Raw genomic sequence first — 26,669 nt, forward strand, 5'->3', positions numbered from 1 at the left:
CTTTCCCGAGCTGCTAGATAACAGAAATTGCTGTTTTGAGGAGGGGCAAGTGTTGTGGGTGGTGTTGATGGGGGTGGTGGGGGCAGGAGGGATGGGTTGCCATCACCTTGGGGAGTGGGTCTTATAGGTGGAAGACAGGGGCGGTAAGGAGGGATGGGAGGGTCTGAGGGGCTCAGCAGGAGTGATTAATGATGAATCTGGGGTATAGTGGACCGGTGGGACTCACCATCCCCGTCTCCATCTCCATCCTGCTCATCCACCTTCCCCCCTAACCCGTACCCAATCCCCAACCCTCGCACCCCACCTTCATGCCCATTTGTATCTGTCTTGGGAGGGGCCATCAAGGACCCTGTGATGTGCCCCCTCATTTTCTCAAAGACAAGAAAGAAATGCGTCCAGAAATGTGTCGTTTCCAAATCCAGCTCTTAAGATTTCTTTTGGAAGGCTACTGTTTATTAATGTCATCGACTCAAGACTAATTATTCTTCCACATGTCTCACAAGAAGAATTCCTTCAGATCTCAACAATGTGTTCACATGCACTCAACGGTGACTCACAGCATTCGGTGGAAAATTAACTCGTTCTGATGTATCCTCTATTGAAAGTCTAACAGGATTATGTCCAAACTCCTGTCTTTCATTTTGAGGGTTTGAGGAAATCATGCAATGGTCCAAAAGAAACTCGTGAGACTTGTATTTATTTGTTTTCACTAGGGACGAGGCTGGGGTTTCTGCCAGAGAGTTTATGTGCCGGTTTGTGTGTGCGTGTGTGTGTGTGCATGTGTAGCAGCCACACTTTCTTCACTCTGTCAAATAGCTTTGACTTGGCGCCCTGCTCTGAAATGGCATCAAAGTGGCTCACTGCCACATTTCCACCCCGTCCTGTGGTCCCTTACTCCCTGTCATCTACCTCTAAGCCCACGCACCCCAGTACCTACAATCAAAAAGAAATTAAATGATTCATTATATCTTCCCGCCTTCTTCCCGTAAAAAACATGAAAAATAAAAGACAAGAAGGGGCTTTTAAAAACACTTGTACAATGTGTTTTATGTTCCTCTCTGTTCCCCTCGTTTTTCCTCTTTCTAACTGAATAGTACATGATGGCACTTGACGGAGAAGAGGAGGAGAAGGAAAAAAAGGAGAAAGCAGAAGGAGAAAGAGTGAGTGAGAGAGAGGGAATAAAATCAAGTGTGACAACATATGAATTTCAAATTTCCGAGGAGACATCAAAGTGCGCCATCCGGGGTGTCTCTTCGACAAGGACACTTTCTGATTTTTAATTCCGTTCCCTGATTGTATCGCCAAGGCCTTAACGAAGAATGGAGCAGCAATGCCAGTGAGTGGCATCAGGCAGCGAGAGATAGAGCAGGAAGGGAGGGTAAGAGGAAAGGGGGCTGGGGGGGCAGCACAGAGGGAAGAGAGTAAGTGAGATCAGAGGGGGTTAGAGGAGATAGATAGAGGAGGAGGAGGAAGGAGAGAAGAAAGAAGAGCCTCATCCAAACACAGGCGGCCGGGCCCTTTGTTGTCGAAGTGATCATAGCTCCTCTTTCATCAGACAGAGAGATGGAGAAGAGAGAAAGGAAGAGAGACAGTGAGAGTGATCCAGTCCTTTTCCGCTGCGGTGACAGGGACATCCATGGAAGAAGGGCAACTTTTTTTACCCTTTGCACATATCAAATCAAGGCCCCTCTTCCAAGGACTTATCATGTTGTGCACACTTTGAGAACAAAATGCTTACAAGGAGAGCTGGGGGTGCATGTTAACAGTGTGCTCACTTAAACCTTAAACAATATGTCTGTTTGCATGCAGTCAATTGGCTGAAGTCAACACAGTGTCAACACTAACTGCTGTAATAATACTAATCGCTGGTTGTGTTCACTCTTCCTTCTCCTTTACAGTTCACGGCCGCAGCAGTCTAATTGCCTGGGAGGTTCTCAGCGGGAGTGTGGCAGGCCCCTGGCATTCCCTCCCCTGGCAAAGCTCTGCGCCAGTGCTGCCGCAGTGCCAGCTCACCCAGCATTCACACGAGGGGTCTCATAACCCAGAAGAAACCCCCATGATGGGCACTCCCCACTGGAAACGGATGGGAAACCCCAGGGAAGCAGCAGAGGGGTTGGAAAGGTCATATTACTGCTTTGTATTTGCATCTAGTGCTTTATCTCTCTATCTATCTATCTATCTATCTGTCTATCTATCTATCTATCTATCTATCTATCTATCTGTCTGTCTGTCTGTCTGTCTGTCTGTCTGTCTGTCTGTCTCTCACACACACATAGACAATACAAGGTTACAATCATAATATTTTAGGACCGCCTCGTCCAGCATGTGTTGAAGTTTCCTTGAGCAAGTGTGTGTGAATGTGACATGTATTGTAAAGCTCTCAGAAGCAGTGTATAAACAGTCCATTTACCTTTGCCAGAGTAAAATATCCTGGTATCACCATCAAATCATTGTTCTCACATTTAAATCAAAAACACAGAGATCAAATTGCACAAGCCTCCCTTTATTGAGCAGGGGCAGTTCACTAGTGAAAACGTTTTCCTTCTGTTAAAGAGGGAACTAAACCAGTTTAACTGGTGCCATCAATCACAGTGATGATGACGCTACAGACCTGAGAGTTATGGCTGTAACACTCAGTCTGGATCTCAGGGCTACAGCAGAGTGGAGGCAGAACAGAGAATGACTACAGCAACACACAGGGCTTTTATAGCAATTGAGCATTAACCTTTCTCCTCACACGTTACCTCAGAGGTTCATGTTACAACACAATAATCTGTCAGAGCTGAACTTTTTTTACACATAGTACTGGTGCTACAGAGGTTGATGGTTTTGTAGCACAGGCCACAAATTTGTAAAGATCTGTTACCATCTCTGAAAATAATCACTCTGCCTCATCTATATTCATTGAAAATAATGAAAAGTAGATGAGTCAAAAATATAGTGTAATCAGATATTTGATTCTAATGGGACAATATGTTTAGTAATTGTGGCCTATTCTCTTTTCAACCATTTCAATGAAATGGAACTGAATGTTGTACATGAATTTGCAATGTTTGTGTCTTGTGTTTAAGAGCAAAAATTAATTTATGTGATCAGTTAGTTGAAACTGATAAGTAATAAAAGTTACGTTTTATATTTTCTTGAATTTTAATGCTCAAACATTTTAATATTTGGCTACAACAAAAGAAAAAAAAACCTTTTGACTAAATGGTAACATCCTGCTATTCTAACAGATCAGAGAATCAAGACAGAAGGTCAAGCGCACCCATGCCATGCACACCACATCCCACTAATACACAGATGCACACACACTCACAAGGGCCCCTCCTTGGTTGTGGAGAGGGGTGCATGGTGAAGCAGCTGGGAGATGTGGGGCCACTATGGCCCTTTAGGGCGAGACAGCCCTAATCCTACCCCCGTCCGACAGCGCCAGTGAAAGGAGGCCTGTCAATCATAGCGTGGCACCCTCGGGTCTCTGAGATGGGCGTGCTCAGATTGAGGATTTACTGTACCCCCTCTTTTTTTCCTTTTTAAAAGCCTCTTGCAGACAGACAGATATACATGTATGCACGTGTGTGCATGCAGGAACACACACCCACACACACACGTACACAGTTTGCTGCCTCTTGGCTGTCACGGCTTTATAAGACCTACTTTGAGCTTATGTGTGTATGTGGGGAGAAAAAACGACAGCTACAAAGAGAAATATGCAGATGAATGATGAATTTATGTGTTTAACCTTTACGTTCACACCAGCACATCTCCATATTTCAAGAGGTGTTACGCCAGACATCTGAAAAAACTCCACATCAGACAGATTTAAGTCACATTTATTTTATTTAGATGATTGTGCTTTATCATAACACAGTGAAATTATACTTTATTTCCTTTTAAAGTACATATGACGAGGATTTTCAATTCAAATGATCTGTTATACTTCAAGGAATTACAGGCTGGGGATGGGTCATGATCATTTTGGATACATTTCATTTCATAGGGCTGTTGTTGCTTGACACACACACACACACACACACACACACAAACATACAGGCTGACAGCCATACTGGGAAATGCAGAAGCAAGTACATATACACACTAAAACACACACAGACACAGTAAACACTTATTTAGAGATGTCAGACACTGCATGTAATATGCTCTGGCTGTGTGTGTGTGTGTGTGTGTGTGTGTGTGTGTGTGTGTGTGTGTGTGTGTGTGTGTGTGTGTGTGTGTGTGTGTGTGTGTGTGTGTGCGCGTGTGCGTGCGTGTGCGTGCGTGTGTGTGCGCGCGCCAGTGAGCCGTCAGCTGAGCGGAGCTGTGTGTACTGTCCATTGCAGCTGGGTGATGGTGATCAAATCTAACAGACAGTGAGGAGCGGAGCACGCTTTCTGCCTCAGAGACATGCTGAGAGAGAGGGAGAGGGAGCACTGAGACCGCCTCTGGCCACCATTATCTCTTCAGTGCGTGACTGTGTCCATGTGAGTGTGACAGTGTGAAAAATAGTGTTTGTTTGTTTACTGACTGTGTGTATACGTGTGTCTGACTGTGTGTATACGTGTGTCTGACTGTGTGTATACGTGTGTTTGCTTGCTCATGTGTGTGCCTGTCAGTGTATCCAAGTGAGTGTGTGTTCATATTTGCTATTCAATATGCTGAAGCCCATATAAGTGACTGGGAGATAACTACTGAGCCAGATGACATGGCGGGAAGATTCTTCCTCTCAGGCCTTAAGCTCCTCAAACTTCCTGTTTCTGTCTTAGACTTTATTACAGTTTCTTAAAGTGTAAAAAACTTCTCTCCAGCTGCTCTTGTTTATTGTAGAAAATAAATTGAACCTGCTGCTGTTGGTGGAGAAAGAGTCCGACCACTAAATCTGTCTCAGGTTGCAGATTGTAATCAAAGGTGGACCGATCAATAAGAAGTCTCAAGTATCACAAGTATCAATACTGGTGTTGTGGGATCTGTAACAGAAGGAAGTTCTTCATGACATAATAATAAGAGTCTTGTTTCTCTGTGGTTGTTTACAGTCATAACAACCTTATGTTTTGAAGATGCATAATTACAGCTTTGATAATTAAATTTGATTAATTAAAACAACTTTTGTTTCTTTTTAATGCCAAAATTCTGATCCCATATTTTCTAGATGCGATCATCTTCATCTTCTTCTGAATCTAAACTAAATATATTTAGGTTTTTGGTTGAACGACGACAACTTAGCTGTTCTGAAAAACTTGGGTTAGGATTAAGACATTGACACTGTTATGACTATATATGCACACTTCACACTTCCCCTGTGGTGTGAAAACAACTTCTTGCAAAAATAGTTCATTTAAAAAATATATTTTCTGTTTTTTTTTATAGAGACAGAGAAGGAGAAATAGGATGAGAGTCGTGGAATTGACCCGGGAACCTGCTGCTCAAGGTGCATGCACTGATATGGTATGTACTTTAACTATTTGCCTGTCAGATCATCCAGAAATATTTACATAAAGTTTGGTGGGTACTCTTGTATGTTAATATTTACAAAAGTGCAAGAGGTCATTTAAATAAACTGTAGATAAAGACTGATTATTGTAGTTGTTTGAATAAACAAGATTCCTTAAATATTAACAAGTTTGAATACTGTAATGTGACTAATTTACTGCCGGGTCGATTAGGTACACAAAGTACTGTAGGTGCACAAAATCTAAATTTAGGCAGTGATTGGTTATTGCCTGCTCTATCTTGTATGTTGTATTTCGGAGTAGCCAGTCTATTTATTTCACTGGTTTTATTTATTATTGTGGCACTTAACATGGCCAATGAAAACTTTTTTCCATCTAGTAAAATAAAGTTCTTCAAACTGAAATCCTTTAAGCAGTGAGCAGACCACTCCAGGACGTTGCCATGGGCTGGTTCTGCCTGGAGTCCCACATCATTTAACATACTGCCAACACCACCCCGCCTCTGCAGCCCGAGCACCTCACACACTCCATCCACACATCAGTCACTGCTCGCCATGTGTGTCATACAGAGAGTGAGAGAGAGTGTACACGTGTATGTGTGTGTGTGTGTGTGTGTGTGAGAGAGAGAAACAGAGATGAATGACCGTCTAATCACTCACACAATACAGCTAAGCCCCATAATGAAAACCGTTGATAAGAAAAATTAACATAAAACCTAAGTGGTACAGAACGAGACAGTGGACATAAATAAAGAGGCTTAGGCACCATAAATCTGAACCATAAACACAAATATATACGACTCATATATATATAACTCACAGACTTCCTCATAGGCTGCAAAAAAATGACCCTAAAGCATATGTACACATATCTGCTTCATCCTCATTTTTGCTTTTTGCCAGTTCCCGCAGAGCCGGGCCCTCCACTCATAGCACGGTGCAGTAAGTTTTAATGGTAAATCAACAAAGGGCCAACATGAAAGAAAGGCTAGCTTTCCAGTTTGCAGGGTGAAGAATTATTCATCAGCACTGTAGTGTTGCACTGCGGGCGAAAATCCTGCAGCAGTGTTCCATTTTAATTGCCAGAAAATGACTGTAAATGATACAGAGAGCGAGGGAGGAGAGGGCAAAAAAAGGAGACAGAGGGAGAGAAAAAGGGGGGAAAGAGAGTTGGAATCGGAGGTATTAAGAATGTGAGGGGGGACAAAAAAGGACACCCCCACCACCGACAGCTGCCCCCCAAATTGAAGGCAGTGGTGATAAAAAGCTATGTGGCAATCAGAGGAGAGGAGTGTCCCCCCAGCAGCCTAAAAGAGAGATAGTGAGGGGAGAAAAGAGGAGAGGAGGGCGAGCGCCATCAAAAAAAGGAGTGGTGGGATTAGGCCTGAGAGAGAGTTTACTACGCTCTTTTTGTGTGCCGAACCTGCAGGATTAGAGATAACAAATGTTAGCCGAGGACGGGCACCTGCTGTGAGCGGGGAGGAGGAGAGGAGGAGGAGGAGAGAGGAGCGAACCCGCTAAAACAGCAGAATGGGCTTTTGTGGCCCTCGCGCAGAATAAGAGGAAAGAGGCCTGAAGGGCGGGGGGGGGAGAGAGGAGAGGATAAAGGAGGGCGAAAGTGAAGGGGCAAAGAAGTGGATAGAACGGGTACAAAGTAAATTTATAATTGTCAAACAGATGAAGGAGCTGAGATTTTGTGGAGGAGTAAACATTGAATTTGCTAATCTGTGGACCTCAAATCTCGCTCTGCTCACAGCCGCTGGAACGCTGTCACCAATATGTGTTTCTGTTTGCTCGGATCCCACGCCGCCTGTAAATCCTGAGATCAAACCTCATGTAAAGAAGGAAAATACAGCACAACAAATTTTCTAACTTTTTCAAAAGTCTCTCGGCTCTTATCCTTCCCCCTCGCACATGTCCTAACTACCTTTCCTTCATCCTACACTCTTCATCTCTCCCTGCCCCTCCGTGGCGCTTGGGTTGCGTGTGGCTGAAATTGCCGCTGGGGCCTGGGGACCTCCCCGCCTGCTCTCTGCAATGACCCCAGCCCAGGAAGCACTCAGACTGGTCAATCAGCAATTAAAAGCCTGTCTGTAGCCACTAACTTAATTCAACCACTCAGCTTAGTGCTCCGTTAGAGCCCAGGCACCCAGACAGAACTGAGACAGACTCAACAGCATTGACCCCTCCACTCCACCACACACACACACACACACACACACACACACACACACACACACACACACACACACACTGGTGTGGTCACTCCCTCGCAGCCTCACTATTTCAAGGGAGGGGGGGGGCTGTCTCACGCAGGTGCCTCCTCTATAGGTGAGCACCTAGAACATAAAGGTCACAACCTCTCTTACAAATGTCTCTGCACCTGTACCTCAACCTGAGGGTTTAACCCTGCTTAGTGTTCAATACGGAGTTTGACCTTTTCTTTGGTCTGACTTAAAGCATTTACTGTAGTCGCCTGTGCATTAGGAGAGTGTCTGTGTGTGTGTGTGTGTGTCTGTGTCTGTGTCTGTGTCTGTGTGTGTGTGTGTGTGTGGGTGTGTGTGTGTGTGTGTGTGTGTGTGTGTGTGTGTGTGGTGGAGGGGTCAATGCTGCGTGTTCACTGTGGCCACGTAGTTTGACTTCTCACACATACAGACAGAAGCTCAGTTGATTAAACAAGCACTAAAACAATAATGAAACATAAACACACGCAGGGAATATAGACACAAACATATGGATACTAGCTCCCACTCTCGCTGATACACACTCTTCAACACACAAACACTTGCATGCGTCACTCACCCCATATGTTTCCTGTTTTTACTGTTTCATCATTCACACACAAAAAAAGCGAGTTGGAAATGTAATATAAAAACAAAAGGCAGAGAATAACTGCAGGGACTGGTAAACGAAGCATAAAGACCCCGAGTGACCGAGGGGAATTATTTGGCTCCATTAAGCAGGCATTAACATGAATTACTATCTAATTAAAATTAAACAGCTCATTAATAACTTTGCGGTGGGGCCTTAGTGTGGAAGTTCTCTGGAGTGTGTGTGTGTGTGTGTGTTAGAGAGAGCGAGAGAGAGAAGCTGTGTTGTGTCGCGGCCAAGAGAGCGATGAAGTGTGATAAAACTAAGCACCTGCCCTAAAGAGGAGTCAGGCCCTCAGAGGCTTCACCTGTGGAACAAAACAACTACTCTAAATTAGCCAAATTCAAAAAAAGACATTCTTCGCTGAATAAAGGTTACTTCATTCACACTTTAATCCTGCAGGAGTGTTAAAATAAAACAGAAATCTGCAACTCTTTGGCTCAGAGGTCCCTTTTAAATCTGACATCCCATTCCCAATACTTCTCCCCTTGTTGTCCCCTCATTTTGGTTAATTGCAGCGTAAAAATCACCCAACATAAGCTGCTGTTAAAAGAAAAACTGAAATTCATTTTGATTTGACTGATGAAAATCTGCTCAAGGCTTAAAAGGTCTGCGCTAGCCCACCTGGTAGCTCAGGCGCCATTCATTGCACGTAGAGACGAGAGTCATCCCCCATTCTCTCTCCCCAACACTATCACATCAATAAACTGCCAACTCACATGAAAATACAATTTTTTTAGCTCTAGAAAAGTTTGTTTTTTAAAAATACTTCACTAAACCAAGACTACATATTTTAAGGGACATCCTTCATATAAAACCCCCAAACTAGTGAAAGTGCCAGTGACAGTTATTCACACACGCACGTGAAGTCGTATTCATTCTAAACTTCAGTAGAGGAGAGCGCATAGAATTAAAGGTTGAAGCTGCTGGAATTGAGCTGAGGTACCAACACCAGACTTTTCATATCGGGCAACATGTTTGCACGCTTACACGTTGTCACAGTATGTGTGAGACATGTCGACTCACTCCTGCCGTGTCCCGTTGAGGTCGTGGCCTTCGTGTTGGCAAAGCCGCTCAGCCTCGCAGGATCTGTCAGGATAAGAGAAGACAGGAACAGAGGGAAGGGGAAAAACAGAGAGAGGGCCATAAGTGTGAGATCATCATGTCACAGTGCTTGTCCTCATCTTAACGAGAGAACAGAAGAGATGCTTATTAAAGGAAGCAATTATAGTAACAGCAATGATCAGCGTTACCAGGAGTGGCAGTAATAACTGACATTCAAACAACGCCTGCACTGATTTTATTTCCCTTAAAAAAAATGCAGCATCAGCATCTAGAAAACCAAAAACTTCTGAGCTTGAAATCAGGTTTGCAAACTCCCTCCCTCCCCGTGCATTGATAATAGAACCTCATCATCCAAATCCACCAGATTGTCCAAAAGCAAAACCTCGACAATGCAACAACAAAATAAGGAGGAGGAATAGTGATAGATAGTTCCTGGAGATGGTGAGTGAATGACAGAGAGCGAGGGGGGGGGTATGGAGTTAGGCCTCAAATGTATGCCAGTGCATGCATCAACCCCCCCTCCTCCACCCCCTACCCCCTTGCTTCTTCTGGCCAGGAGCTGTTTACCTCTCTATCAGCGGCACTCTCTAAAAGCAGGGACCCCATCCATATTCACTGGCCTCAAATTCCTCTGCTTATCTCCCCCCTAACCCTTGAAAAACCTCCCCGTGTTCCCCTCCGCACATACATACATACATAAACACGTCTTTATGGAGGCAAGAGGCAAACGTGCAGGGCCAGGGGGGGGTCGGGGATAAGAATCACCTTGAATTCAAAGCGGAGGATTGTGGGTCCTCGGCAGGGCGGACGGACAGCCACACGGGTGAAGGGCTCACGCTGGCGTGACACACAGACCGCCAGACATGGTAGAAGGGTGGATTTAAGCAAAGAAGCAGATGTGTGCACCAGAAGCCATTGGCAATTCAGAGGATTTAGAATAGTGAGGTGTGATGCTTATGAAATTGTGAGTTTGTAACATGAAGTGCGTCATTAGGCGATGGGTGCATGTGCAGGTTGTGTTTCCGCACATGCATTTGTGGGTAAAAGACACACATGATGTTGTTGAGAATTCAAAATATAGATGTTGATGTGTTTGAAACTGACACATTATCTGTTTTGTCTGTTTGAGCCATTATTGATAAATGTAATTGGTTCGGCTGTTATTCCCAACATGGAGATTTACATGGAGATTAACATGGAGTGGACAAATGGCTTATGTTGGTGGCTGCTTTGAGGAAGAGGGGGAGCAGGAGAGCGGCTGATAAGAATTGACAGTAGAAGTTATGGGTTGAAAGAGCGCTGGAGCACAAGTAGGGACTCTTGTAGAGTTACATAGCGGGGACCGGCACCACGTTCCCCAGCAAAGAGCTGCGTTGTTTGGGGATTGAAGTTGGGAACTCTCTCCACTACTAATTGCGCGTCGGTGCCTTTTCATGAATATTCATTCTGGCGCGTTCAGACCCCGCCTAATTAGCCGAGAGATAGAGGAAGAAAGTAGCACCTTTTACCACAAGACCCCCCCCTCACACACACACACACACACACAAACACTCACACACTCACATACAAGCGCACACACAATCACACACACACACACACACACCACCACCACCACAACCCCCTTTGCATTCTCCTGGGATGCTGGCAGAATAGCCCAAGTTCATTAGCCAAAAAGGAAAAAGGAAAGAGGGGGAAAAAAAGTTACCTGAAAAGCACGGGACGGTTTGGTCTTCAAAATGGATGTGCAAACTGTTTTTCTTTTCTTTTTTACGGTTGCATATTTAGAGCCTATTACGCATGTCTGTCAAAAAAAGAAAGGAGAAAAAAAAAAGAAAGAAAGAAACACGTGGAAGCGAAATACAATTATCTGATTGAGTGAGCTGCTGAATATTATTCCACTCAGTGTAGTTGGGAGGTACATCACATGAATTTTAAAATCTAAACATAGCTTGTGGCAGGTCGAAATGTTCCCACTGGAATTGAGGAAGACTTGTATTTAACATCTAATATGAGGCCGAGGCCGTTTTAGGAATGTGACTGTGTTATTTCAGGTGTAGGTCTGTGTCTTTAGAAAACGAAACCCTATTAAAACTTTATTTCAAAATTAAATGTTTGCATATTTATAGGCTTGGAATGAAGACCTGCACTTATATCCCCCCTAAAAGGGGTTATTTTTAATAGAGTGGCTTAATTTAAATTCAATTATGATTAATAGCAGAATTTATATTTTCATGCTCTGGACTTTCAGTAATTTCACATCCAGGCAGAAAGAGAGAGACAGAGGGGAACTTGGTGAAGTGAGGTGTCGGTGGGGTCCTGGTGGTGGTTCTGCTTCCTGACAATATTACTGATGCATATTAAGTAGCAAACACGTGACTGACTGAAAAAGGAAAGATCCCTCATAAAAATAATAATAATAATAAACCAATAAATTGAAGTTGCACATGAAAACACTCTGCATTTAAAAAGTAAAGACATTAAGTACATCTGGTTTGCAAATGTGTAATTCTGTCCTGGATAAAATTGTAGTTCTCATAGAGTACGGTTTTCCTGCATGTTCACATCGAGTCGACACATGAGTATAAATTGGACGTCTGTGTTTCCAGGGTGACACAAAGAAGACACTTATTTCTGTTTTTTAAAAAAAAAGAGGTCACCCAACTTCCTCGACACTCAGCTCTGCGGTTCATACCCAGTGCGCCTCGTAATTTCATAAATCCATCATAACGGGTTCATAGCAGGCGCCTTTTTCCCCCTGTGCGCACTGTCACCCACCACACACAACTTCTGTGTGATTTCTTTCTTCGGGCGCACCATGGAAACGTCGTGCGTCCCGGCAAATATGCACCTCAGCGCACACAAGGCCATATTCTTTACAAAAAAAGAAAGAAGGGCCAAAGCATCTGGATCTTTCTTTTCCAGCAGCTTTTCCTCGCTGGCACAAGACTGGGTCTGTGTTGCAGAGACCACCGCTTTTTATAGACTGAGGGGGGACGAGGATGAGTGAATGGCTTTTACGCATCTTCATTAAGGGAGAGTTGGAGCTTCGGTGACACGCAGCCACTGAGGGACTCTCAGGAGTTTGAAGACAGCGACAGAAAGAAATGTCCCGACTGGAGTTTCAGAAGCATTGTCGTGAACTTTTCCTTTTTTTTTCCTTTGCATTTTATAATTAATCTCTGAGATAAGTTGCCCCAAATAACATTTCAAAATTTGGTGATTTAATGATGCAAATTATTTATCTCGAAAATGAAGGGGGAGATATTTATAAAATACAAAAATGAATCGTAGGAAGAGTGTCATCAAATGAACAAAAGGACCATGCAAGAAAAACGTCATCCGAAAATCTGACTTTGGTAGAAATTTAAATTGCAATAAAGCAACAACAACTCGCCAGGATCGTCCGCACTCATCCCAAATATATAGAGAAAGGATGCGTGGATTAAAAACCACGCCTTTCACGAGATGATGACGAGCACCTGTGACCCCCCCCCAGACAACACACACACACACACACACACACACACACACGCTCCTCACACACACAGGCTCCTCATCCACACACTGCTAAAGCTGGAGACGAGAGTACAGCAAGGACGCGGTCACACGCAGAAAGGAGACAACTTACCTCAGAGTCCTGTTGTCCCGGGTTAAAAACGAGCCCAGCTTGTTGTCTGGTCCTGCAAACAGACAGGGAACAGTCTCACGAGGGGACGATGGTGACAGACAAACAAACAAACACGCGTCTGAAGATAAAAAACGACACAAACAAAGTCGTCGCTTTCAGGTAAATGATTAAAATGGGACTGTTGCGTCTGCGGGAAGAAAAAAATAAATAAAAACCTCCCCCCCTTAAGAAAGCTGGTGTTTTAGAAGGAGTGGAACATGCGCCTGATTGCAGAGTTTTAGGCGAATGGAACGGGAGAGATGTAAGATTTGTTTAAAGCCCCGCATTTCCATTTAAGAACGTGATTGTGTTTGCAAAGATCCCTTTCAATCTTCGCCCCCCCACCACCACCACCACCACCACCCTCTCTCTCTCTACCCCTCAGCGTCTCTGAGGCTGCTTTGCAATTCATAGAATTGGTAATTTGCTATTGGGACAAAACGTGAAGGGAAAAATAATCAGATCAACCGGGAGAGAGAGGTATAGTGAGGCAGGAGCCTGGGAGGAAGAAACACAAGGTCTCTCTCTCCCTCTCTCTCTCTCTCTGTGAAATGCTTCCAGAGGTAAATGATATTTAGAAATAATTACCACAAAAAAAAAAAGAAAAAAGAATATGGCCTGTTTTTAATCGGTGAAATCTAAATTTGCAAGGTGGGAGAAATCCAGAGTAACGTGCAGCAGCTTGGCAGGAGGACACAAGTGTGACGTGGAAATTAAATTAGATTGTTTTATGACAAATTATGGGCTAAATGATTATTATCAGATATGGCACTAAACCTCGATAACGTCCATATTATTGCGCTCAGAAGAGTGACTGATGGGAATGAATTGTGTATAAAATCTGTCACCCCTGTCACCTATACACCCACTGTAAGAGTGTGTGTGTGTCTGTGTGTGTGTGTGAGAGAGAGAGAGAGAGAGAGAGTGTGAGAGAGCGAATCCTGGCCTATCATAACTAAGTGGGTGGTGATGATGAGATCACAGAACATTGAAAATTACCGAGACAATACAAATAAATGACACACACGGAGGCTTTGAAATCGAGCGAACGCTTCGCAGATTTGTCACACGCATTCACAGCCACGTTCACGCACGCACACGCATCTTATTTACACGCCTCTCCGTGAGTGGGAGGCTGCGGAGCTGCAGCATCGCGCCTTATAATCTGTTTCAAATGAGGAGCGCTATAATCATCAGTGACCAATTATAGAAGGTGTACGGGTGTGGCGTGTGTTTAGAAGTGTGTGTGCGTGGAAGTAAAGGTGGTGGTGGTGGTGGTGGGGGGGGGGGGGGGTCCTCCAGAAAGATCTCCGTACTCCCCCACGTGGTTATTTGCAAAACAACCCGATCCAAACTGAGGGAAACCTAATGAAACCCCGCTGCTGCTGCAGCACCTTCCTCGGAGAGAATGGGGGGGAAGCAGAAAGGTTATCAGTGCGCACGAGTTATCAATAGAAAGCAGGTATGCGAAATGAGAGGAGTGCTTTTAAAAACTCAAAGGGACATTTAATAAATAGAACATGTGTTTTTTTCTGTAGCATATGTAAGATCGGAGCTCTATTCATCCTGTGCGAAAAATGCGCTGTACCAGGCTCTGAAACCGTGCGCCTATTGAATGTGTCCCCAGTGGGCTCGAATCGGAGAGGAGCCAATACAAGCGGAGGGGAGGCGTGTCCTCGCTCTTCCCCAAGACCTCCCAGAGCAGGTTGTTGCGTTTTAGCTCTAAAGCCTGGAGACCTCCGAAGTGCTCGTCAGTTTTCGAAGTCGGAGCCATGGCGACAACAGCTCAGTATATTCCGAGGAATAACTCCTTACCGTCTAACCCGCTCATGCATCCGGATTCGGACAGGATGCACCAGGGGACGACCTACAGAGAGGTGCAGAAAATGATGCACCACGAGTACTTGCAGGGGCTCGCGGCTACCAACACGGGACACCCGATGAGCCTGACGCACCACCAGTGGCTGCCCACCTCCAACACCGACTGGTCCAGCGGCACCCACATCGGACAGCAGGAGCACAAAGCCAGCGTGCAGGCGAGCCGAGAGGACCTGAGCAGCGGCTTCCACCACAGATCTCACCTGGTGCACCAGCAGACGCAGAGTAGCCACCATGGTTCGTGGGCGCCCACCACGACGCACCACTTGTCCCCGCTGTCCCCAGCATCCAACGGCCACCAGTCCCTGGTCTACTCGCAGCCTGGATACACAAACCTCAACGCGATGTTGAGTCCCCAGCCCGGCTCCCTGCACCATGGCATGCGGGACCCGCTCCACGACGACTCGGGCAGCCACGACAACCAGATGGAGTCGCCCCAGCAGGCGTTCAGCCACCACCAGGACCACTCGGACGAGGACGCGCCCAGCTCCGACGACCTGGAGCAGTTCGCCAAGCAGTTCAAGCAGCGGCGGATCAAACTGGGCTTTACGCAGGCGGACGTGGGCTTGGCCTTGGGCACCCTGTATGGAAACGTCTTTTCTCAGACCACTATCTGCAGGTTTGAGGCGCTGCAGCTCAGCTTCAAGAACATGTGCAAACTTAAGCCGCTCCTAAACAAGTGGCTGGAGGAGACAGACTCGAACACCGGCAGTCCCACCAATTTGGACAAGATTGCTGCGCAGGGCAGGAAACGAAAGAAGAGGACCTCCATTGAAGTGGGGGTGAAAGGGGCGCTGGAGAATCATTTCTTAAAATGCCCAAAGCCATCTGCTCATGAAATCAGCACTTTAGCCGGCACTCTGCAGTTGGAAAAAGAGGTTGTCCGCGTTTGGTTTTGCAACAGAAGACAAAAAGAGAAAAGAATGACACCAGTGGGGGTCCCTCACCCGAATATGGAGGACGTATATTCCCAAGCAGAGACCCCTCCTCTACACCGCACACTACAGAGTCCTGTGCAGTGACTATTTTCATGAACAATCCGAGCATTTCCGCGGGGGGATAGAAAAGAGAAAAAAAAAATTGGGGACTATGGAGTTTACAGTATTTAAGTTTGGCTTTTTGTTTTCCAGGGAGAAAAAGAGACATGGAAAAGTTGAACAGATGAGTTTTATTTTTATTTTTTTGTTTTTTGCCCTTAGTATTTGGAGATCGTCATTTCCAACAAATAGATGACGAGAAAGAAATGTTAAGAAAATAATCATGGGGGAAAAAAAGAGAAAAAAAAAGTTCGCTTTTATTGATTCTGTGCGCATTTAAACAAAGATCTTTATTTACCAAAATTATATGGAGGTGACGAGTAAAATTTGATCCCATGGCTGTTTCGTGAAATGTGTCAACTGAGGCCATCTGTGTAAAATGAACTCACCACAGCGACGTGGTTTCCTGAAAAACCATCAACACTGGAGCTGAAAACACTGAATGAACACGTTTTGCTTTTTCAGCCTCAAAACTGATTAACCAGATTTCTGAATATCGGTGTATACTTTCTTTGTTATATGAAGTGTGATGTTTTTTTTTTTCTGTTGTTGCTTTGGAGATATGTTTTAACCTCTTTCTGCAGAACTGTCTGTCACTTCTGTCTTGATTTGCTGTGACTCGTCAGAGCAGCTTCTTTTAATATTTGTTCTGTTTACTCAGCTGATGGAGGAGCAGTGGTAGAAATCGTGGCACCCGAACAAAAAAAAAAAAAGAGAAAAGACTCACACTTTAATGTATTTCAGAAAAATGTCCAGTGCAACAGGACGTCTAAGTTCTGACTGCATGCCTTAAAAAAATAATATTTAAAGCTTTGCAGCTCATCACGTCGAAATTTGCAAAACAAGCACCAGACGCTAAAAAAAGGGGCAACAGGCATTTCTTGTTTTCTTTGAGGGTTGTGTCATTGTTTTCTTTGCATGGAGCACTTATTCTTCTTTTGTTAATATTATTATTGCAATTTAATTTCTTTGCGTTCGTTGATAAAATAGTGTGTGGAGCTTAAACCCAATAAAAGCCCAGCATGTTTACAGGTCCCTGGCTGTCACCACAGAGCGCACACTGCTCACTGCCTCCTCAACCCTGTTGTTTCCAGACATTTCAACAGAGATTGGTCACATACGAAATGAAAAGTAATAATAACTCAGGTAACTTCAGTGCCCCCACGTCGGAATATCACGCCTGTACATGAATTATGTTCCTCTGTGGTTTCTTTATTTTTTAAAATATATGTTTTAATCTGGTTACTACCACACCGTTTTTCCTTTGTCCCATATAGTCATTGTATTATAATAAAACGCTGGATTCGGAGTTAAGAAAATAATAATAATAATAATAATAATAATTCCTAAAGGGAAAGCGATGAAGGGACGTACTTTCGATATATTTATTTTTCTTCTGTCCTGAAAGGAAATCTGAAAAATCTCATGCGTTGTGTGTCATTTCTCAATGTTGGACCAGTCCAAAAAGCCTACAGCAGTGCTACTCAATACAAGATGAGGGAAACTTTTTTTTTCCAAGAAAAAATAATAATAATAATGAAAAAAAAAAAGATTTTAGAGAAAATGTTGCCAGGATTATTTCCAATATGTAAATATGTCCAATATGTAAACTTGTATTTGTTCTGAGATATTGTTTTTGTTTGGTTTTGTTTCTTTCCGGGCAGTTTTGTACACTTACTAATTCCAAGAAGATATTTTAATATGATTTCATTTATGAATCTGACCATTTATATATATATATATTTATTTCTTAAACGTGTTTGGAGCTTTTTTGTTCAGCTCTGTTAATGGTTATGTTGCAGTGGACTTCAGTATGTTCTTATTTTCCTTTTTGTTTACTACATTGGTTGTATGTTGATTGCTAAATGTAGACTGCAAAGTCACATTTATATTTATGTTATAGTAATATTTTATTACTTACATAAAACATATATACAAGAAATGGTCTTTTGTCTTCATTAAGATCCAAACCCGCTCGTCCTGCAGTGTGTTGCTGTGTGTGTGTGTTTGTGGCATCAGCAGCAGCACACACACAGGATGAAGATGATGATGATGATGATGATGATAAATGGTGTTCAGTGAGCGCACCGTGTGTTCAGTGGAAATAGCAGTGGTTCGTTATGTAACAGGGGGTCGTTTCAAATCAGAAGCTGTGTACATGTGCTGTTAAGGGGAGTAGACAACAGTATTTTACCTCAGGCTAAGTTCACACAGTCTCTGACGTTGTTCACATCTTTGTGTAATCGCAGTATTAAATTGTGCAATATTAATAACGAAAGTATTGTCTGACTGCTTATTATCGCCGTTACTATTTCTTATGATTATTATTATGAAGAGAGAGAGATTTATTTAACGTTGCTTATATAAACCAGCGAGCATCACTTGTCATCTTCTGAGCGATTAAAATAAGAAAATCTCTGGAAGCAGAAACTCCTGCAGGCCACAAAACCGCCTCTTCTTCTAAAGATAGAGGAGGAAAAATAACCAAGAGGAGCAGGCCCGGAAGTTCAGAGGGAAAAATAAAGGCCTGATTCAAAGCAAACCTATTTTTACATCAGTTTCTCTGAATCATAATTATTTAATGCAGTTTTAAACTTCAGGTTTTTGTTGTTTTCGTAGCATCACGGGCCACAGCGGCTGTTTGATTGTTTCTGCATCTACATATGAAACTGTTTCTCAGAGAAGCATCATTAGGCCCATCTTGTATTTTCACCCCCACGGTTTTATTTGTAAATGGTAAAAAACAACAACACAGAAAATGTTTTTTTATATATAAAAAGAAAAATATAGAGAAAGCAAGATGGAAATCTACATCCACAATCTCGATGTTATAAAGTCTGGGTTTGTAGAAGAAGCGTCAACTTGTCAGAATTCACTTTATTTATCAGGGGCAAGTTATTTCTAATAGTTATATCGAGCACGCGCACGTGTATATTATCTGAAGCCACTTTCTGAATCAAAGCGTCAAACACGAACACGATAAAAGAGAAAAGTTGGAAGTGTCGTTCAGTTTCTAAAGGAAACTCAAAGTCAAGACATTTATTCTGCTGCTGATGTATTTTGAGAAAATGTGCACATCTTTTCAAACAATAGCAAACAACATGCACGAATGTTTTCCTCCCATTTGCGTAATTTCTATTTCATTTTAAAGTTGATTTTTTATTTTTATTTTTTACATCAGAGACATTCGTTACGAGAAAAACTTTACGCGATATTCGTGAAAACACTGCGCAGCTCCGTCGGATTTTTTTGCATCGCACTTTATAGTTGCAGTGATGCGAAAGTGAAAATGAAAAATGAAGAAGCTGTGCAGAGGTGACTGAGGAAGAGGAGGTGAAGGAGCACACAGTCCCACAGAAGAGCGAGTCACAGGCGCCCCCAGCTGGCAAAACCTGGGGACTGCAAAAGCTCGGCCTCAGAGTTTGACAGAAAGGAGCTGTAAAAATAATAATAACAATAATATTAACATCCATCATTAATGTCAGCAGCTTCACTTAGTCCAACCAGTATTATACTCTCATCTATATTCTATTATTCTTACAGTTACTGACACAGAATCACTACATTTCATATTGAAGCCTCGGAGCCTCCGTCAGTTTTGAAATCACCTCTAGAAACAACTTTTCATGTGTTGACCGTTTTCTTGGTTTAATGCTTTATTTTGAAATTGTATTTCTGTATTATTTTGTGCCCTGATCGTATTTACCTTGGTGCTGAGTTTTAATCCTGATCCATGTAAAGCACTTTGCAAAGTGTTTGTCAATGTTATTATTTCATAGATTGAATATTCCATATACACCCACAGTAATAATATGTGGATAACTACGTTGCTGACCAGCGTTTTGTTGTATCTGCTGTTTTTTAAAATCCATTTGATGAGTTATTCTGTCAGTCTTGGCTGGTTTTTACTGTGTTTACATATACGTATACACAGCCCCTTCATTTCTTTTGGTGGTTGTTCTGTGTTTACCTTTTTGCACTTTGGCCTGTGAGACACAACAAGTCATTCAGCCGTTCACTTTGTATGATGATGAAACACAGGAAAAGTACATTTGAAAGCTCTATAGAAACTTTACAGAACAGAACGTTCTCTCATATGAAGGCGATTGACGTGTGTAGCTGTGCAGGATGTAAAGTGTTGTCTCTCTCATGTGCACACTCCTGCTGACCAGTCGTCAGCCCTGTATCTCCTCCACTTCAGCATCGAGCAGAAATCAAAGAAATCACATTTTAAAAAGTTTTAAATATGACCCCGGCGATCAAACCTCCGTGTTAGAACAGGCTCTGAGCGGCTTTAAGGGACATGTTTGAAATACAATGTAAAAACAGAGGCCTCCGGAGTGACATAGATGGTGAAACAGAAGGAGTCCACAGTTGACCAGACATGAGAGATCATGGTGACTGCTACCAACTGTTATTTTTTGATGATATGCAATTTTTATTCTGGTCCGTATGGAGGGACACAACCTCCATTATGCTGATAAATCAATAAAACATGAGGAGAACTCATCACTAAACAGCAAAACCCAGCTATTTGACCTACAAATCACCACAGTTCACCCTCTCCTCCTCTGCTCCTCTTCCCCTCTCTGCAGACCGCTCTCCTGCACCGAGTGGGCCCTGGGCAGCACCCGTGGAGGAGCTGCAGCCTCGGCAGAGCCCGGGCGCCGGCGAACACCGATGCCTCCTTCATCAGGGAAGTATCGTCACACACAGGAGATGTGGATTAGTGATGATTAGCAGGGATTATGGCTGGTTAATGGTGGGAAAATACATTAGGAACCATCGGCTCTGGGAGGGGGAGGGGGATTTCACTCACACTAGCGGATTTGCATTGATCCACAGCAAATGAATGAGGATTAGCAGCATCAAGCTATGTGCCAACAGATAAATAACATTAAGCGTATTATACGCCAACGCTTGTTATTAATGACATTACAAACACCACTACAATGCTGGCAATTATGGAAAATAATAGGAGCGGCTGAATAATGTACTTGGTCGGGATTCTTGAGATTCCACATCATCGTTGTGAACGAGCCAAGCTGCTTACAGGCAGAGAAGCGTTTAGATTTTGGGAACCACTTTCAGATCATTTAAAGGGGTTTCATATTGTTAATGTGCTGATGTTAAATAATCATTTATCACTGACTCATGGGAGAATGATTAGACATCTGTAGGAACAGGGTTTGGGTTGTAAGGTTAGGAAATCTACCTTCTGTTGTCATGCATCCATCTCCAGCTTAACTGTGTTTTCTTCTGTTTAACAGCTCAATTCATCCTCTTGCTTTGTGTAACGGAGCCGAAGAGCACCGGCGCCAAAGGCCTTATTATTCCACCGGAAAAAGCCAATAGCCCACCAAGTTCACATCGTGCTCGTCAAACAGAAACAAAAACAAGTGAAGCATGAACTTCTTTGGCTTGATGCGACAGGTAGTTTGAGAGTTTGGGTTTGTAAGCAAGATTCTGAAAAAACTACTGGACACATCACCACAGAACTGGGTGGAAGGATTTGATAAGTGTCAGGGAAGAAGCCATCACATTTTGTTGTGGATCTGGATCAGGGGCCGGATCCAGGAATTGTTTTTCCCTTTCTTTAACGCTGCCTGGTGTTTTTTTTGGCATTTTCACTGATGGATGTTGACGAATATATAGAAAATATTTAGAGACCTGATCACTATTAGTGTGTGCAATTTGATGGAGCTTGATTGAGGTATGCACTCTTGTGTGCCCTTCTAGTTTACGTTGTGTTAAGAAGCCATGGGAAGCTGCAGACCTTTTGATTTAATGACAGGTAATAGTCAAGTTCTATTGGATCAATACTCGAGATGGACATTGATGAAACTGGAGGAATGGAACCTCTGCAGATGTACATCATATTAGTCTGCAGGCCGGAGAGTGGAGGACAGAAACCTGCTCATTCCATGTAACCCACATTTTTAACCTGACAGGTGAAAGAGCCTGTAGCTTTTCTTACTCTCTATTACTACCTCTTTCTCTCGCCGAATTCTCCTCTCCTCTTTTTTACCGTTTATGTAATAAATACTCAACTCCCACAGTGAATGGCAGAGAAAGGAGGGGTGGGGACTGGAAAAAGAACAGAATAATGCATTTTTTCATCAAAAATTCCTTCTCTTCCCCTACCTCAAGGTTTCCTCCTCTGAGCATCTTGAAAGATGGGCAACAATGTGGCCACACAGTGAACACCTAGTTACCATATGAAACACTCCAGCAGTGAACTGGAGGAGACGGAGAAGGGAGAGAAGTCTTGTGTTATTTATGATACCGGGCCTTGTAGCTATATGGGTTCCCCCTTCATGTCTACTCCGAGGTATGGCCCCCATATGCGAAGGGGTATAAGTGCAGCTTTAGAAAGTTGCTCTCCCCTCCCCTCTGCATCTCTTTGCTCCTCACTCGCAGGTTTTGAAGAAGAGAAGTAGCCCGTCTCCCTCTTTCATGGCTTTGAGGGACATTTCATATCGCCTCAGGTGTCTGTCAGTGTGACTAACAGTTCTGAGAGTGGAGAACTAATATCTCAGGAACTCGCCTGCAGGCAGCAGCACATAGATGTTACCGCTGGTGGCATACAATGAGAGAGGCTCATACTTTAGAGGCATTCAGCGGCAGCAATTACTACAGATTCAGTGGCTGGTTGGTATTAAACAATGGCTGTGACAACCTCAGCAGATGATAATAGACAGTGGGAACGGCAAAGTAAGTGCAATCATCTCTACTGCTTTTATTTTATAGGATGTCTGACAAAAACTCGCAAAGAGCCCAAGGAAATGTACTAAGGGTAGTACACCAACCAAACAAAGCAATAATCATAATGGTTTTTATTTTTTTCTTCTTTGGTTCTTTCAGTATCTCACGACATGTGAAATCACACAGCGCAGCTGCTGAGGAGGCCATTTAGACTACTACTGTACAAGGTTGCAAAATTAATTGTTGTGCCTAAAAGGACATGGCGGTCCCGTGTTAAAGGTTGTCTCCTCTTTTCACCTTCAAGCCTGGCTTTGTCAACTGTAGTAAAGGCACCGCGATGCCTCCTGACTTCAATAACAAGGTTTACTGCAGAGAAGAGGGGAGGAAAAGAAAAGACAAGGTCTTGCAGTAAAGAGACACACACTGGTAAACAGTAGGAAGGTCATCTAACCCTGGAACTCATTGTTCAGGGCCTTCTTTCCATTAAGGATATTCAAAAAAAGAAGAAAACATGACCATTCAGAGTTCATATGTATGGGCGTAGCAGCAAAAAGATCATTTTTCTGCTTACCCAGAGCAGCTCTATTGATTGTTAGGGAGACATATGGACAATGTGGGTACGGAAAGCAAAAGATCCTCACACAGATGTTGGCAGTAAAAAAAGAAGGTTTGTGTTGCAGCCCTTTAATGCAAAAACAAACAATACACTTTACTTTTCATCCTTTGCCCATGGCTGGTCCTTCACGTTGTGCATGCCTGAATGGTTATAGTATTGTGAACCCCTGCAAATTGGAGCCGGACAATAAAAAGATCATCAAAGATGATCCGGCTGCCCCCAGCAGTCGGCTTTGCCCTGCGATGCCGAGTTCAGAAGACGAAGATCGGCAGGCAAATGAGTGCTGCTGCTCAGCGCACAGTCAGCCGTAACAACAACAAAGATAAGGCTGTTGGAAATAAATAAATAAGGATGGAGGAGGGAGGAGAGGAGGAGGGAAAAAAGCTGGTGGTTGTGGGGCGGAGTAGACGCCGCACAGAGATGAAATGGAGACCTGCCACTGTACTCAAGGACACCGCGTGCCACTGTGTAATTAGAAATGTACACAGATGATTTGGATGCAGCGATATGATTAGGCAAAGCAGTCCCCAGTCTTAGGCCTAATCAGCACACTTCTGAGAGACACTCCAAGACTGCTGCCGTGTGTGTGTGTGTCTGTATGTGCGTGTGTGTGTCTGCATGTGTGTCTGCGTGTGTGTGTGTGTGTGTGTGTGTGTAGGAGAAGTAGAGGGGATGTTACACACTCTGTGTCTCGCCTCACTTCAATCTGGGAGGGTACACCAGAGAAACTACAAACACTCGGGTACATAAAGTTAGAGATGCAGGGAACACACATAGGGAAAAGGGAATGACAGACATGTAACATGAACATGCAATCACATATGCATGATCTGTGTATGGTGAGAATTAGGGACTTTATTAATAGAAGGGGAAGCTGCAACTGCACACATGATGAGGACTCGCTGCTTATCCGGATTCACAATTGTGAAAACGCTGAAAAGAGGAAACAGATGAAGAGGAGAATGTAAAGAAGTTGGTTGTAACCTTCATACAGTTTCTTGAGACAAGTTTAGTTTGTGAATCGTAACTTGACTGGAAGGAGGTTTCAAGAATATTATAAAAGAGAATGCTCCACCTTCGTGCTCAGTTTGTTTCCGGGTCAGACTTCAAATCAATCTTTTGACAGCAAAGCCAGTTGAGGTCAGCTGAGAAGGAGGAAACAGAACACCTGAAATCCCAACACATATGTGCTGTGGAGTTAGACGCAGCAACATGCACAAAAGAGGTAATGAGCAGAGGCCAATTAAAAAGAGCTGCTGCCCTTCTCCTCCTCCTCCTCATCTACCACCTCCCTTTCTTCTCCTCCTTCTATCCATGCTTCTGTCTCTCCTCCTCCAGTGGCTTGTTATTGATCACCTTTAACCCCGTCTCTCAGTGGTGTCAAAACTACCATTTAGGCTCATCCCTGGGGCTGAGCGTGTGTCGATCGCACCCTGCCCCATAAATCATTACTTGGAGTTGGGCTCTGGAAGGTCTGGGCTGCCTGGAGCTCAGAGGGAAGGCCTGACTTTCACAGACACAGAGCCCAGCCCCATTCGCTCAGGGGTCAAGGGTCATCAATGGTCCCATGGATTAGCACCCAGACACCCCCGCTAACCCTGGCTTCTCGAGCAAGCCAACCTCCATTCCCCCAGGGGCCCGGCCGTAGCACCCCTTCGATTTTTAAATAAGACAAAAGGTCAGTTGGCGTCCTGCCCTGTCTTCACAGCGATCTCCCGCCCTGAGCGTGAGGGCTCTTCTTTATTAATGATGGATCCTAATTTCTGTCTTGTTGCTGGATGAGGGATGAGCAAAGTTTTGGGTGAGATGTGAGGGGAAGTTCAGGGACTGATATGGTCGAGGGAGTTTGTCAGTGAAAGGCTGGTGCTGTGGGCTCCAGGAGACTATTGTTGTCACTGTCTATCTCCTCGGCTATCTGTGTCGGCTTCATACAAAATCCCCTTTACCTCCTCCTGTGCTGGAGGCGCCTCATGGCCTCAGTACATGGCTGCATATCAGCCAGATGCTGCACTCACCCGCAGTCCCCCTCCTCCTCTTCTCATCACCCCTTTCTTCCCCCTCTCCCTCCCTTCCCCTATGCTTTCCTTCCTATGTAGAGAGGCACATTAACAAATCTCTCCAATCCAGTCTCTGTCTCTTTCCCTGTAACCTCCCTGCCTGTGTGTCTGTCCACCTGCTGCTCTCCCTGCAGTGGTCAGACTGGGTTAGGTAACCCTCCTCAGTCAAAGTCGAGGGGCCCGGGGATGAGGAGATGATGGGTAGAGGTGACAGGTCCTTTGTTGGGGTAAAGACTCATGACCCATGGGCAGGCAGCAAGAGGAAGGGGCAGGGGAATCTATCACTCACCGCAAATCCAGACCGGTTATACAGCCCTGGATGATGTGTGGATGGTGGTCAGTTTCTATTTTTCCATCAGTGAGAAATAAACGGTGGATTATAACAATATACAATTACTAAAATGATATATCTTTATTTAACTGGAGTATTCTCATTATGTGCTGCTTTACATTCATTTAATTGTATTTTTAATAAATTAAATTTATTTAACAAACACAGAAACATATGAGCTTATACAGTATGATGGATACAGTGGCTTACACAATAATGCATGTTACTGCATCAGTGATACTAATTTAAAATGATGTGATTATTTAATAATGGCCGGCATTCTCCTTGATGAGTGTTTTATATACTTAAAGAGCAGCTCGGTATTTTTACACAAGTTACAGTCTGCAGGCAGAGTCTTGCACTGAAGGACTTTCTTGGATGAATTGCTGTGTTTATTATCTGTGTTTGTTTGTTAGTTTGCAGGATTACAAGAAAACGACTGGACATTTTCAGGGTGTTCAACGAGAATGTGTAATTAAAAACAAATATATATATAACATTACTTTGGCTATAAGGCTTGATTTAATTTAAGGGGATGGCCTTGGCAGATGTATGCACTCTACTGAGTTTAATTCTAGTTTAAATAAATAATTTAGACACCTCCTCCACACTGACAGCAATAGGTACAAATAGTCAGATTCCATATTCAAATATGATTGACGCAGCTTTGCCGTGCGCTTTGGGCAGAGTGAATCAGGGATCACACACTCATGCTAATCAACTTGCATTGCAGCTTGCATACACAGATGAAAGGTGATCCATTGATGTTGAGGGCGATGGTGGTGAATTGGTGCAGAGGGTAAGGATTTGGTACCCATTGTTGGGTAGGTGTTTCCCACTGCCTCCTTATCCCTTTCACTCCACCCACCTCTCCCCTGCGGGACAGCCCTGCCAGGGGGTGCAGGCGTGGGACAGGACACTCCGCCAGTGAGGGGATTAATTGGTGTGGCACCTCTTTGGTGCACATGGCCAAAGCAATTAAATAGTGGCCCTAGGCCT

General features: G+C 43.9%; 1 protein-coding gene and 1 non-coding gene across 3 annotated transcripts in view; both read left to right on the forward strand.

Moving 5' to 3' along the window:
* Positions 1 to 21,395, forward strand: part of LOC109633564 (uncharacterized) — a 210,667-nt gene extending 189,272 nt beyond the window's left edge. The window contains exons 4-7 of one of the 2 annotated variants that reach the window (XR_011245952.1): positions 1,899 to 2,121; positions 4,338 to 4,478; positions 5,362 to 5,439; positions 20,557 to 21,395. This is a non-coding gene — a transcript (uncharacterized protein). The remainder of the gene's footprint in view (positions 1 to 1,898; positions 2,122 to 4,337; positions 4,479 to 5,361; positions 5,440 to 20,556) is intronic. The other variant, XR_011245953.1, reaches the window with a different exon arrangement.
* Positions 14,553 to 17,903, forward strand: pou3f1 (POU class 3 homeobox 1). Its single transcript, XM_069537797.1, has one exon. The coding sequence runs from the start codon at positions 14,819 to 14,821 to the stop codon at positions 15,944 to 15,946; it is 1,128 nt and encodes a 375-aa protein (XP_069393898.1). The 5' UTR covers positions 14,553 to 14,818; the 3' UTR covers positions 15,947 to 17,903.
* Positions 21,396 to 26,669: the final 5,274 nt, after the last annotated feature.

Source organism: Paralichthys olivaceus, chromosome 13 (assembly GCF_024713975.1).
Source record: "Paralichthys olivaceus isolate ysfri-2021 chromosome 13, ASM2471397v2, whole genome shotgun sequence".
NCBI classification, from domain to species: domain Eukaryota; kingdom Metazoa; phylum Chordata; class Actinopteri; order Pleuronectiformes; family Paralichthyidae; genus Paralichthys; species Paralichthys olivaceus.